The 14,299-nt window shown below is 34.1% G+C and overlaps 1 protein-coding gene across 2 annotated transcripts; it reads right to left on the bottom strand.

Moving 5' to 3' along the window:
• Window positions 1-7,400: 7,400 nt before the first annotated feature.
• Window positions 7,401-11,705, bottom strand: LOC105114584 (tubby-like F-box protein 3). 2 transcript variants are annotated; one of them, XM_011011165.1, is made up of 7 exons: window positions 11,198-11,287; window positions 11,034-11,085; window positions 10,017-10,104; window positions 9,668-9,797; window positions 9,410-9,589; window positions 8,728-9,226; window positions 7,401-7,810 (listed from the first exon to the last, which is right to left on the bottom strand). In XM_011011165.1, the coding sequence occupies exons 2-6, from the start codon at window positions 11,058-11,060 to the stop codon at window positions 8,746-8,748; spliced, it is 906 nt and encodes a 301-aa protein (XP_011009467.1). In that variant the 5' UTR covers window positions 11,061-11,085; window positions 11,198-11,287; the 3' UTR covers window positions 7,401-7,810; window positions 8,728-8,745. The 2 variants fall into 2 exon arrangements, with proteins under 2 accessions (XP_011009467.1, XP_011009466.1); XM_011011164.1 differs by lacking the exon at window positions 11,034-11,085 and having other exon boundaries at window positions 11,198-11,705.
• Between the last annotated feature and the right edge of the window lie 2,594 nt (window positions 11,706-14,299).

The following is a 14,299-nucleotide window of genomic DNA, read 5'->3' as shown; positions in this document are numbered from 1 at the left end:
CCATTAATAGTATTAGAGATAAATGAAGTATAAACTCTTTATAAATTATCAATATGATCATATTAATCATCTTATCTACGTAACACCATACTTATAAATTTTATCAGGTATTCATGATGCTAACTTATGTTGACAACAAATCAAGTTCCTCTCATAACAACGATGTCGGCTGAAGACTATGAAAGATCAAACATTTAATGTACAAAGTGTTATACAACACAAATTTAGATTAACCATTTAACAAGTAAGGTATTAAGAATTGAAAAGATAAAAAGATAAAATATATTAATATCAAACTTTCTTGGATATAAACATTGAAGTCCATTTTGAGTTTATATTATATATATTCTAACACCATTAGTGAAACATTTTCACCTTTACATAATTAACTTAGCTAAACATTATAAAAAAGAGAAACATAAATAAACAAGATAAGAATATAATTATATAAGTATAGTAAAGGACATGAAAAACATGAACAAGAGATTAAGGAAAATATAATATGGAATAAAGCTTGAACATTACAAAATACAAAGAAAGATAGCACGAGCAAAATCTTGATCTAAACAACCAAGATGCCTAAATAAATGGTAAATGTCTCCTTTTATAAGCTAAAATTCAGAACTTTTCATTTGGTAATTAATTATTGATTTAGTGAACTTGGTGGACAACATCACTCAAGCATTATGGCTAGATAAAATGACATTGATGCAATCAGAATTTGGCAAAGTGTTCTTTATGAAAGTTATTGAAAACCATCTCCTCTTTCCACCCATAAAATTTTAAAGCATTTGGATCACTAAATCTCAAGATATTGCTAAAATACTGAGTAGTGCTTCTTGTGGACGTGGTGGATAGCCCTCAAGCTATTGTTTGGATGAAATGTTATTGTTAGCATCAGAATTTAAGAAGGTAGTCTTCATAAAAGTTGTTGGAAATTATGTTATCTTTTCACCACTAAATTTGACTTCATTTTGCTTTCTAAAACTCCAGTTATGGGTAAAAGTCTAAGCAGTGTTTAGGTGGAATTGTAAGACAAATTCTAACTTCTCTTTTGTGGCCAAACTTTGAATTTGAAAATGATAGATTTGGATCTTTCACTCCTCATGAAAGTTGGAGGCCTACATCTTAACTTTTCAGAATAACAAACCAAACATCAATCCAAGTCCACAACTCTAGATATGATCAAATGACTAAATGATATTCCAGTTTGATTTAATATCTCTTCTCTAATCTTAGTCCTTTCTTTGTCATTTTATTTTCAATAGTTAATTATATTAATCAATCTTCTAAATTGTGAGATTTGCCTGTATTTAAAATGAGCATTTACTATAAATTAAAGTTATCTTATATTATCAAACTTGTTATTAAAGAAACATGTTCTAGTTAAGGAGTTATTGATACTTCAAGTGCAAAATAATGATATGAAATCTGGATAAAAATGCACTTTTAAGTACTAATCAACCTCTAGAGCTCATGCTCTGCATTAAACATCGACTGAAGATCTAATATGTCAATTACCTTCAATTTACTTCTTTTTGTATCTTTCATCCAAAAGTTCATTCAAAACATAAAATAAATAATATCAAGGCATTTTATATATAAAACATAACAAAACACTAGTTAAATATGGGTGAAACTATCGAATAATATGGTTGAATAAAACATCAATGAAGCAAACTTGATCCTAGAGTTGTCAAATGTGTTTTCATAGGATATCTCATCATCACACAAAAATGTTACAAATGTTATCATCCATCTTCAAAGAAAATCTGTGTCAAAAGTTGTAACTTTTGATGAAAACCAATCTTATTTTCACAAGTCTTATCTTCAGGGGGAGGACAACACAGAAGATAAGAATAAGAATGACTTTTATATTTTTTTTCATTCCAAATCCTAGCTTAGCATCAATCATCTTCTTTTATTTCACTTTTTATTGAGTTTACAAATATGAATCTTTACAAACAGAAACCAATCTGATTGAGTCTTCAAATCTTACAAAAGAATCTTTACAGTTAGAAACTACTACTACTCGATCTCTTCAGGTATCTAGGAGGAGGATATAGCCTAACTAAACATTTTTGCAAGTTCAAGAACCTAAACTAAAGTAGGGTAATGAACTTTCTCATCCATCTTTATCTATTCCTCGTGTTAATAACCTTGATCAACTTTCTTATCCATTTTCTTCTACTCCTAATAGTAATGACCTTGATCAACCAATTGCTATTAGAAAAGGAATAAGAGAATGCACTAAAAATCCTTTATATCCTATAGCTAATTTTATGTCCTTCCAAAAATTCTCACCACACCACATAGAGTATTTCTCTTAAAAATAAATATCATAACTATTTTGAAAAAGTTGCATGAGGCTCTAATAAAAAAAAGAATTGAAAAACTGTATTAAGAGAAAAGATAAATGCACTAAAAAATAATCAAATATGATGAATAGTTAAGTTACCAAAAGAAAAGAAAAAATAGCAGGGTGTAAGTAGGTTTATGCCCTGAAATATAAAGTTGATGATAACCTAAAAAGGTATAAATCAAGCTGGTTGTAGAAGAATATACACAAATATTTGAGATAGATCAAGAGATATTTGCTCCAATTTCTAAGATGAACACCATTCAAACTTTTTTTTTCTTTATCGATTAATTTTGGATGGTGTAAGTAGCAATATGATGTAAAGAATGCTTTTTACATTGAGAGTTGAAAGAAGAGGTTTTTATTGATCCAACACTAAGATCTAGTCACTTTCTTCCTCCTAACTAAGTCTGTAGACTAAAAAAAGCACTCTATAGCTTATAACAATCATCTAAAACCTGGTTCAAAAGATTTATAAAAGCCATGATTTCAATGGAATATCGACAAAGTCAATGAGATCATACTTTGTTCATTAGACACTCCACTTCAAAGGGAGTTACTTTTTGTATTATTTATGTTGATGATATCATAATAATAGGTGATGATCTTAAAGAGACATGTTGAGAAAGAGACTAGCTGTAGAATTTAAAATCAAAAAACTAGGGAAGCTAAAATATTTCCTTGGCATAGAGGTGGCAAATTCAACAAAGAAATTTTTATCTCCAAGATATATTATTGATCTTCTCAAGAAAACAAGAATGGTTATTTGCAAACCATGTGACACACCTATTGATCTAAAACATAGGCTAGACAATGATGAGGAAGGAGCCAAAACTGATAATGGTCAATACCAAAGGTTAGCTGGTAAGCTGATTCACTTAGCTCACACTCATTTAGACATTGTCTATACAATGAGTATAGTGAGTCAATTCATACACAACCCAAAAGATTCACACCTGTAAGTAATTTATAGACTCATCAGATATTTAAAGTCTACTCCTAGCAAAGAATTCTATATAAGAAGTGTAAAAATCTGAAACTTGAATGATATACAGATGTTGATTATGTTGGTGCCTTAACAGATAGAAGGTCAACATCAAGTTATTATACTCTACTAAGGGGAAATCTTGTGACGTCGAGAAGCAAAAAAAAAGAATGTTGTGTCAAGATCAAGTGCAGAAGCAAAGTTCATATAATAGCATATGGAATTTATGAGTTACTATAGATAAAGATTGTCCTCAAGGATTTAAGAATCAAGTGGGATATGCCAATGAGGTTGTACTGTGATAATAAATCTGCCATTAGAATAGCACACAATCCAATGCAACATAATAGAACTAAATACTTAGAAGTAGATAGACATTTTATCAAAGAAAAATTGGATAGTGGATTGATTTACACACCATATGTTCTCACTAGGGGATAACTTGCTGATATATTTGCCATATGTGTTTAGAATCCTTCATTTAGAAGCATCTTGGACAAGCTGGGAATGAAAGATCTCTTCTATCCAGCTTGAGGGAGAGTGTTGAAGATTATGAAAGAATTAAGGTTGATTTGGATCTAATTTGTAGAAGATGAAAACAGAAAGTCAAATATTCTTTTCATTTGAATTAGAATCTGGAAATACTATTTATGTGTAGTCAATAGCCTTTATAAATTAAACTCATAGATGTTGTATATATTCATGAGTTTCTTCTGAAATAAATGAGCAAAAAAAAAAGATAAAGAATTCTCCATACCTCCCACTTGAATGAAGAAGAAAAAGACTTATCACCCTTTAAAAAAAAAAAGGAAAAAAACTTATAATTACAATCTGAACAACCCAAGCAAGGGGTTCACAATCTTCTCTCTTAAAATTTATTCTTAGTGTGTGTACACATGTATGTATGTATGTGTGTGTGTATATATATATATATATATATATATATATATATATATATATATATATATATATATATATATATATATATTCTTAGAATTTAATGTTCATTTATCATAAATTTTTATAATAAAATCACTGATTTAATTATTAAAATCTTCTATTTTTACAAGAAATCCAGTCTCTGTTACCAACCCTAAAATCATCAGTTATGAAAAATAAAAAATTCATATGAATTTATGATCATTCATCGTTAATAACTTCCCTAACATTTTGGATTTTAAAAGCATCATTCAAAGAGCTCAGTTATTCTAGATTGAACTGCTATATAATTGATTTTGTTTTTGTCAATCACGACGGGCATCAAGAAAATAAAAAAGAAATGCGATCCTTGAGATGCAATCTCATGTACGTAGTCTAAACTCTAAAGAGACTTCACCTATGTCAGCTGACAATCAAGAAATCCATCTTCTTGTCTCTTGCAAAACTCAAACAAGAGTAAGAAATCACTGGCATGCAGGGAAAGAAGATCTTTAGCATGGATTTTGTTTTCAAAAATTGCGAATGCTTCCTTCCAGTAATTTTCAAATCACCTAACTGAAAATCCTTCATGTAATTTATTAGTGGTTTTTAAGCGTTTTCCACAATATCATTAATGTGCTGACCACATCAGACGAAAAAACAACTCAAAAGGAAATAGATCGTGCTGCCAACCATGTTCATAAATTCAAACTGACATTAAAACTCCTGAAAAAGCTCTTGATAGTAAACATCTATTCGTTTTCATATCTTTGCAAAACAAACCGCTGTTCTGGCATAGTAATATTGGTAATATTATGCCAGATCAAAGTTGAATATGTATGCTTTTTCTGCAAGATCAACCCCTCTTGCAGCTATTTCTATTGCTACAAGAAGATAGCCTCTTCCTTGTCTCACCTACTGTATCCAAAACATAAATGCATCGAAAAAAGTATATGTGGAGTTGGGGAAGTAAATGGAGGAAACAGAACCATGGTTTAACTGACGTATACTTAGCTATTTTCAATTTTTGTTTTATGCACGTAGCAAGAGTCAACAGCTTACTGTGAGAATTTCAGGAGTTCAGGCCAAAGATGGTGTCAACAGATAATTTAAAATCAAACAAGAAAAGAGTTAAAAAGATATAATTCACTGCATAAAGCTGTCATCTTACGGAAAGAAGATAAAAGATGAATAACTCACCAAATAGCTTTCTAACAAAATCTAATTTTGGATTCCTGCAAACATCCATGAACTCATAGCTATGTCGATAAATGGCAGATAAGTTGTCTAGCCCAGCCAAAGATTTCAGACCTTTCTGAGCTGAATGACAGCATACAATTATGCTTGACATTGGTGCATGCTCTTCTTTCGAGCCATGTATTCTACAGTATAATTCCACTTTAATGAAATGGCAAGGTAAAGAAATCAAACAATTATTGTTTCCATGAGTAGAAAATGTTCCTTGTCAGTAAGAGGAGTATCAATTCAAGAAATCAACACGTTGAGAAGGACAGAAAGAACAAGTGACAACCTTAGTCCAATTCTTCTGTGTTCGATCATAATAAAAATTGGTTGTGCTGAGGGATAGATGCCCCGGCAAAAACTGTCTGACGGCTGTTGCATGATGAATAACATCTCAAGAGTTTGTTTTGAAGAGCTGAATATGAAAGCACACCAAAAGCAGTAACGGAAAACAGTAAGACAAGTAAATGATCTATTTAGAGATTTTTGGTTTGCATGGACTAGCAACATACCCAGCAGAATAATTACTCAAAAAGTAAATGAGTATCTGTAATCAGTCTTAAAACTCTGTAGGAAACAAATCAAGGAACACAAAAACTGTACTCTAATCCAAGCTATAAGGACAGTTAATTCTGAGAACATTCTCATGAAAAAATCTTATAAGTATCTACGCGCATTCCTAAAACACCAGCCAATTAAAGAGACGAGAATCACCTCATCAATAACCACCACTTGCATTGATGCAGTTTAAACGAGTGGTTCTCGAGCATTTGGCACAAACTCTAATAGAAGCTACCTGAGATTTCTTACCAGGGATAATCTCAAATAGTAAGCCCACCTTTTCAAGTACTTCCATAGCCATCTAATTAAACTATGAATAGTGAAGGCAGCCTCATTTAACTCACGGTTTTTTGCTTCGAAACTCCCTCGGTTTTTCTCTTCTTTCTGCTCTAACAAGTGCTTCTGTCTTCAATTCCTTTAGGGCTGGGTTCAATATGCATTCAAGCCTCGGGGTACCTCAAACTCATCAAACACATCCTTAATAGCTGTTCCTTGTTGGCAGCATCAAAGTTCTTCATTTCCCTCGTCCTTTGAGTTGATCTTGGCCCTCCATTGTGCTGTTCCAGGCCTCGGTTTTTGGCCTGATTTTTCAAGAATTATAGTAGTGTGGGATGTGTTTTTCCGGGAGATCTAGTTGCAAGCAAGGTCCCGTGTCCCTGCAGGTCTGTCCCTTGTTCAGCTGCTGCAACTGAATGCCAACAGAGTACAAGCTAGCTAGGCCCGGTCGTTTGTCCAGTTGAAGGAGATTGTTTTAGGTTCCACGATTCCGGTTTGTTAGGGAATCTCAAATTTCCATAAATGTGAAAAATATCGTGTTCGTATTTAGAACTCTTACATTCCTAAAGACGTAAAATTCCTTAAAAAACATGCCGTTTCCAGGAATCCCTACACCAACCGCATCTTACAGCAGCCCCAGACCAAGCTGGGCTTGCCTGTCTCGAGTCTTGTAACCCTTCGTTGTTTACATATAACGCTTCCAAGCAAGATAACCAGGCACCAGGATGGTTATCGAACTTGTGTTTGTATAATGTCAAAGCTTTTCAACCTTTCTGCCAACATGCAAAAGCCAAGATAGGCAAACGAGAGAACTAACACAAACACCAGTCCAGACCATCACAACTCTCAAGCTGATGAGATGAAAACAGAAAAGACAAGAGGACCACACAAGGAGCAGCTGCTGCAGGAAGATAGAGGTGACAACATCAAGGATAAAGTTGAGAAAGGATTGTACGAGATGGTTCGGTTGCCTAGTGTATTCATACACGTGCGATGATTCTCATATATGTGTGTGTGTTTGTGTGTTCCTTTTGGGATATTTTTCCGCCTTGGAAGACAAACATACAAGTCAAGCTTGCATCTTGGTGTCTCAGCAAATAATTAAAGTAACAAATAGTTACACAGCCACAAAAAGAAAACAAATAAAAGGAAAGAAAGAAAGAAAGAAAACAAATGCATGAAAATACAATAAAGAAAATTGAAGAAAATAAAAATAAACGAGAAGAAAACGCAGAAAGTGAAATATACAGAGCATTACAGGTGACAGACACTTCCAGTCCTAAACTATAGATGCCACATCTTTTTCTACATCATGAATTCTTGATGCAAGTCAGGCTCCACCCCATTATATCAAAACATTCAAATAAGCAGCAGCCTCTGAGCATTTCATTCGTATCAGTAACTACCAGATATTCAGTTCCCTCACAAACTTTATTGCACCACAATCAGCCCAGAAAACTCCATTCCACCTGGACCAAATAAAATGATACGGTTACTAACACTCATCAGGATAACTGTTGGCATACATGGTAAAACTGCAAAATGTCGGAAATATAGCCCCATCATTTATCTAAAGTAAAGCGATGCCTATAATCAAAGCTTCTACAGCATTGGACAATTGCAATTCAGAATGCCAATAAACCTAGGTATATTGTTATTCAATTTCTTATGTAGTTCAATAAAGCAGCATAACACATCAAGGCTTTAGAAGAAAAGGAGACTAATTTGATAGAGGGATAAAGGGGAAATGTAAACCCCCAAACACACACACAAAAGAAAGGCTGACGTTCCTTTCACAGTCCAGATAAGGTTAATCTGTTTTAAACGTCAATCATTTAAGGTTTCACAATCCAACTCGTAGAGACCACACCTATTACCCCAGTAATACAAAATAGCCATGATAAGGAAAAAAAGACACAGGCCACTTTCTTATGTAGTTCAATAAAGCAGCATAACACATCAAGGCTTTAGAAGAACAGGAGACTAATTTGATAGAGGGCGAAAGGGGAAATGTAAACCCCCATACACACACACACAAAAGAAAGGCTGATGTTCCTTTAGCAGTCCAGATAAGGTTAATCTGGTTTAAACCTCAATCATTTAAGGTTTCACAATCCAACTCCTAGAGACCACATCTATTACCCCACTAATACAAAATAGCCATGATAAGGAAAAAAAAGACACAAGCCACTTTCATTGCTACATTTTCATGATTGCGTTTCATACTTATGAAACAGAGCTTGGATAGGATTTCTTTTTGCAGTTTATACTACTCTCCAAATAAAATCATGGTTCTGGACAGTTTAGATTTTCCTTTGAAATACACAGAAGTTGTAATAAAATGATGGCCCAGGAAATTTTAGTTTCTAGGAGAGTAACTTCAAACCTGCTCAATCATGTGTCATCATTCACATGCTATTTTGGTGTCGAAACTACTAAGGCAAATTGCAAATGCTTGGAATGCAGAGATTGGATAACGGTAATCCATGGTAAACAAATCCTTTCCCACTTTGCCAAATTGAAGGATTATATTCTCATGTTCTGGCCTGGCTGGGCCATTTTCTTGGGAAGCGACCAGCTGGAAGTTTTTCACTGAAGCAACTGTAACTCGTCCATGGAAGTTCAAACACCAACACTGGAGCTGCTCATGCCACCTTGGAGCCTTGTTTCTCAGTACCAAAGCTCCTTCTCTCTGACTGCACAAGGGTCCTGATTGAAAGCTCTCAACCCTCTCAACATGGTTTGACTTTGACCGGAAAAACAGGAGTGATGGAAAGAAATCTGCACTGTGATGATAAAACTCGGTCTGTGTGGGAGCTACTCCACCAGGTTCAATGGCAGCAGCAGGGATGGCGTCCATAATGCAATGCATTCTCCTAGGACCCCTGCTTGACATGTGAAAGAATTTTAGAAATTAACCAGGCTTCTAGTAAAGCATGCTTAGTGATTTAATTGTGGTAGAAAAAAAATTAAAAAAAAATTTTTGTTGAAAACGGCCAAAGACAGCCATTCATTCACTTATTTCCAAAGAAATATCAGTAAATTGTAGAATGTGCCCAAATCTTAACCTGGAACCCAGTACATTCAATTCATATGAGATGTTAGCAACTGGGTAGTTGCCAGTAGGGACCCTTGGAGAAACTTGTTTCAAATTTACCAGCCTAGAGGAGTAACTTTTTGTCATCTTGGCTCCAGCATGAGGTGGCTGCCCATCAAAGACTGTGAACTTGGTTCCTAGAAAATTGGATCTTCACAGGAGAGAAAATGTTAAATTCCAGCCAGAAAGAGAGCCAGAGTAAACTCATTCTGTGTCTAGTGTATCATACCTGAGTTTCCCAGCATAAGTATTGCTTCCCTTTGACATATCATCAGTATCCAGAGAGATGATATAATCTGTGCAGGTGGGGCGTCTACACTTGCGTGCAGCAAGAAGGAACTTCCCGTCTTCAGTTAATGCTGCATTAAGAAACACACAAATTCAAAAAGTTAAATTCTCCGAGCTACCAGTAAATGACAGGTCCCTCCTAAAATTCAGGGGTTAATTAAATTGAAAACCTCAACAAACAATCTAAAAAAAAGACTGACAAAGATGCAAGATGAATCTGTGAATCATAAATCTAGCTCGCCATATAGGCAACTTAAGAACAAATTGACCACCTTTAAGATCCTGCTCACCATTATTTAAACTGAGATAGAGACGGTACGTTTGAGCGGACCTGCAACGCTTTATGAAGCACTGGAGGAGTTGTTCCCTTGGACCAGGCTGCAAACAATAAAATCAAATGGGACAACGCAGAAAGGATAGATTCCAAAAGAAGAAAGCAACAAACTGATATTGTAACCAAACTCAAACACAGCCAGTGAAAAAATTCCCAAATCACAAACAATCTGTATTCCCATATCAGAATTGTGGATCATTTAATCAATTAAAGGTTTGTCACTACTAACATTAATGCAGTGTATTTAGCAAAACATTATAGACATAACGAACCAAGGAAATTAAATTTTGATACCAAGAAGAAACAAAATCAGCATCACTACACAAAAGTTGAAGCTACTCATCACCATAGACCTATACCATCAAAGCAAAAGGTGGTCCAAAAAGTGTATACATCTACTTTTTTTTTAGGTGTTTTCAAGCAAGATTACCCTCAAAACCTTGCAGATGGTAGTGGAAAAGTCTTATTCTGAAAAAGGCGGTCCCAAAACCCTTTTCCTTGTAATTAGTATTTGGAGGAAATCATTGAAAACTCAAGCACAGAAATATCATAAACAAGCAAGGTGTCAAAAAACATCACCGCTTGCCGTTTACTACACATAAAATTTCCCACAAAACCAACCTAAATTGTAATCAATTAAAAACAAGTTTGTCAGAGATGAGCACCTATTCGATGTTTGTCCATTACAACTTCAAACCACATCTAATTTCACCAGTCAAAACAACACTAAAATCATGATTAGCAAATTAATTCTTCAGTTGCATCTTTTTGGGCTCCCAAGCACTCTCTACTCTACTGTAAGTTTGCAACATTGACAACCACACTAAAGTCTAAATTACATTCCTCACGCAAGCAAGGTACAAACAACAGTACCAGAACAAGCTTTACAAATCCCAAGACACAAAATGTCTATCATAATAATCCATAGAAAACAACAATCATTTAACAATAACCAAAACCAATTAAAACCCACTTTAAATTCCCAGAAATGAAGTTCCATTATTCATCAATCCATGATCTCACCACTGACAATCAAATCAAGGATCAAAACACAAAATCAAAACCATAAACCCCAATCACAATTAACTCACGAAAACTCAAAATTAGAACAGAAACAAAGTAACATATAAAAGCTACCTGCTTGACAGAGATCGGAAAAGTGATTTTGCCAGAGAGTTCAGGGACTTTAACTAAATCTTTAGTTATATGTCTCCAACTCCTACAAACACCAGCACAAGCCACCACATTTTTTCTTGGTGGCCAACTACTCTCTGATTCTTCTATTCTAACAAGCACTTCTCTTAACAACTCTTGTGGCAAATTAGCCCAACATGAAGTACTCTCTGCAGCACCGCCAGCGGAAAAAAGGTTCAGCTCCGGTGCTGAGCTGTACTGGACCACCTTGTGTGATGTTGACCTGTTAATTATGCTCTTAATTGCTGGCATTTTTGGGAAATTCGAGAGCTTTAAGGTAAACTAGGAACTGGGTTTTTCATTTTTGGTCTTGTTAGAGAGGGATCTGGGATTGGGCTGTGAGATATAGGGAGAGAGAAAGAGATGGAGATGTGTTGTGGATGGGGATGTGGAGAGGAAGGGGTCAGAGAGAGAGAGAGATGGAGGCTATGAATGTCTTGTTGGTTAAGGATTAAGAAGAGGAAACTACGTTATTATTTGAGGTATTAGTACTAACCATATCTAGTATTTAATTTTTTGTTCCATTTTTTTATGTTATTTTCTCATGCTCATGAATTAGAGAGTTATTAATTATATATGTTGAATTTAATTTGAATAAGAATAATTTAGTGTATGATAACAATAAAAATAATTTTTATATATATTTTATTTCTATTATATAATGTAAATCATTAAATTTAAAATATAATCATGAGAGAGTTTAAATTTAAAAAATTAGTGTTTTTTAGTCATGTTCTAAATGTAACTATTAAATTTAAAATTAAAGATCTCAATTAGATGAGAAAAATAAAATAATAAATTATTAATTTAGTATTATTATTAGGTTTCAATAAATCATGTCTTTTAAATTTGAATTCAATGTTAATACATGTGGATGAGAACTGAAGAGTTCTTTATATGTTAAGAAACTAATTGTTCATTTCTACTCAAAGAGGCTAATCTTATCATAAGTCTTGTCCATTGAATTAGCGGTCCAATTCTTTTGTTTAAGAAAATAAAATTTCAGTAAAATTAATATTGTTTTTATTATGTAAGTAAAGAAATTCATAGTTAATGGTGAAAAAAATTTAGAAATTCTGGACTTTATGTTTATAAACATTAACTTCTCAAAAATTTAATTTCTTACTATAAGGATAGATTCTTGTTTGTGGCGTATGTAATTCTGAAATCTAAAAAAAATTTAAAAAATTATTGGGGTGTAATTTCTATATAATATTAATGCAACATTAATTGAGAATGGTTTTAGGAAATTAAATTTTGAATCTTATACGATTCAATCCAAATCCTAAAAGCACATTAATAGAGCATACTATTGCTTAAGACAATAGCTACACCCTCTCCTTGTTTACGCGAACATCATGACAAAATTACATGGCCAGCTCAATATCTGTAAATCAATTCAAAACATCTTTTCAAGATTATTTTTAAGTTTTACGATGTTATTTTAAGACCAGTTAAATTGAATCTCATTTAAATTTAATTGTTCTTTTTTTTAGCGGAAATTAAAAGGACACAAACTAAAGAATTCTTCTAAAATTGATACCCAATGAATTGGAGGAATGTCCCCCACCTGGAACAAATCATGATTCTTTACACCATGTTTAGCCAAAAAATCAGTACATGCATTCGCTTCCCTCGATGTATGTTGCATATAAACCTCTCATTCCCTTGCAAGAAGGAACTCGACATCTACGATAATCACACCCAATTTGTGGAATTTAGAATTGTCCTCTTTCACAAGCCTGATTGCCTCTTGAGAATCAGATTGGAGAATGATCCTCCCATGGCCTATATCCCATGCTATATCTAAGCCATGTTTAATTGCCATAAGCTCTGGAAGAAGATTCGATCCAAAACCACAAAAACCCGCCATCTAGTGACCTTCATTGTTTCGAACCAGTCCCTCAAATCTACATGTTGGGGTTGCCCTGAGAGCTGCCATCCACATACACACAAACATAGCATTCATCTAGACGAAGCCAGGAAACATTTATTGGATCTCTTTGAATTGAATCCAAGTTGCCCCATCCCTTTCGGCATTCATCATTTAAATGATGAATTTGGTTAATGATTCAGGAATCCCCTGCAAAATATTCATCATGCATAATATAGTTCCTACGCTTCCATAACCACTAGAAGGTTGAAAGGAATAGAGTTGCCGCAATGGATGAGATAAAGTTTTAACACTAAACTTTAACTTTAACACTCCAAAAGTCCCGCAAATAAACAAAGTCGAGTGTCTCCCAAACATTTTTAACAAACACAGAATCTCTTAAGCAATGTAGGATATCTTCCTCCTCCCTCTTGCAATAGTAACAAGTCGATGAAGAAGCCAAGTGCCATTTGAAGCGTAAAGAATTTGTAGGCAAACAATAATACCAAATTTTCCATATCATCAACCGAATCTTTTCGGGAGTTTTCAATCTCCAAATTCAAGACTAGTATCAATCACCATTGAGAGTAACGTAAGATTTCAGAAGCCATAAATAGGCTGATTTCGGACTGTATATTCTCACAATATTAGACAGCCAAATGATGCTATCATCAGACCGAAGATATAAAGGTATTGGGATAGCTTTAACAAGGTTCTTGAAATCGTTAGGAAGATTAGTCATAAGTTGACTGAAGTTCCAGTAGCCATTAATCCATAAATCATTCACTTTCTAATTATAATCACTAATATGAACAGAGTCAACAAGGGAACCCATTGTGCCTGCATCAAGCCACGGCCACATTATAATGAAACATCATCTTTACCCAATTTAAATGCAAAACCATCACGTAAGCATTTGAAAGCTTTATAAATAGCTTTCCACGTGTTAGACGTTGTTTTTGAAGGAGGAGAACAATAAAACGAGCTGGAATTTCACAGATATTTGTGGTGTAAGATTTGAACCCACGGCTTCCTCCCACCACTAAGTAATTGCTTATTTGCCAAGGATAGGAACATAAGCTAGCCTAGTTTCTCTGATGCTAAGCCCCCCAAAATTCCTCCGCTTGATGATGGTCTTCCAATTAATTAATTGAAACCTCGGCTGGAGTCAC

The sequence above is a fragment of the Populus euphratica genome, unplaced genomic scaffold (genome assembly GCF_000495115.2).
Source record: "Populus euphratica unplaced genomic scaffold, PopEup_1.0 scaffold544.1, whole genome shotgun sequence".
NCBI lineage: Eukaryota > Viridiplantae > Streptophyta > Magnoliopsida > Malpighiales > Salicaceae > Populus > Populus euphratica.
Note: the sequence above shows the minus strand (reverse complement) of the source record. Positions and strands in the feature narration are given on the sequence as shown.

Bases quoted from the DNA above. Each gene is read 5' to 3' on its own strand.
- LOC105114584 (XM_011011164.1), bottom strand. From the start codon at position 11,506: ATGCCAGCAATTAAGAGCATAATTAACAGGTCAACATCACACAAGGTG. The intron at 10,105-11,197 runs GTAGCTTTTATA...TATTGTTTGCAG, and splicing joins TTCCGATCTCTGTCAAGCAG to CCTGGTCCAAGGGAACAACT. The intron at 9,798-10,016 runs GTGAGCAGGATC...TTCTTAATGCAG, and splicing joins CTATCTCAGTTTAAATAATG to CATTAACTGAAGACGGGAAG.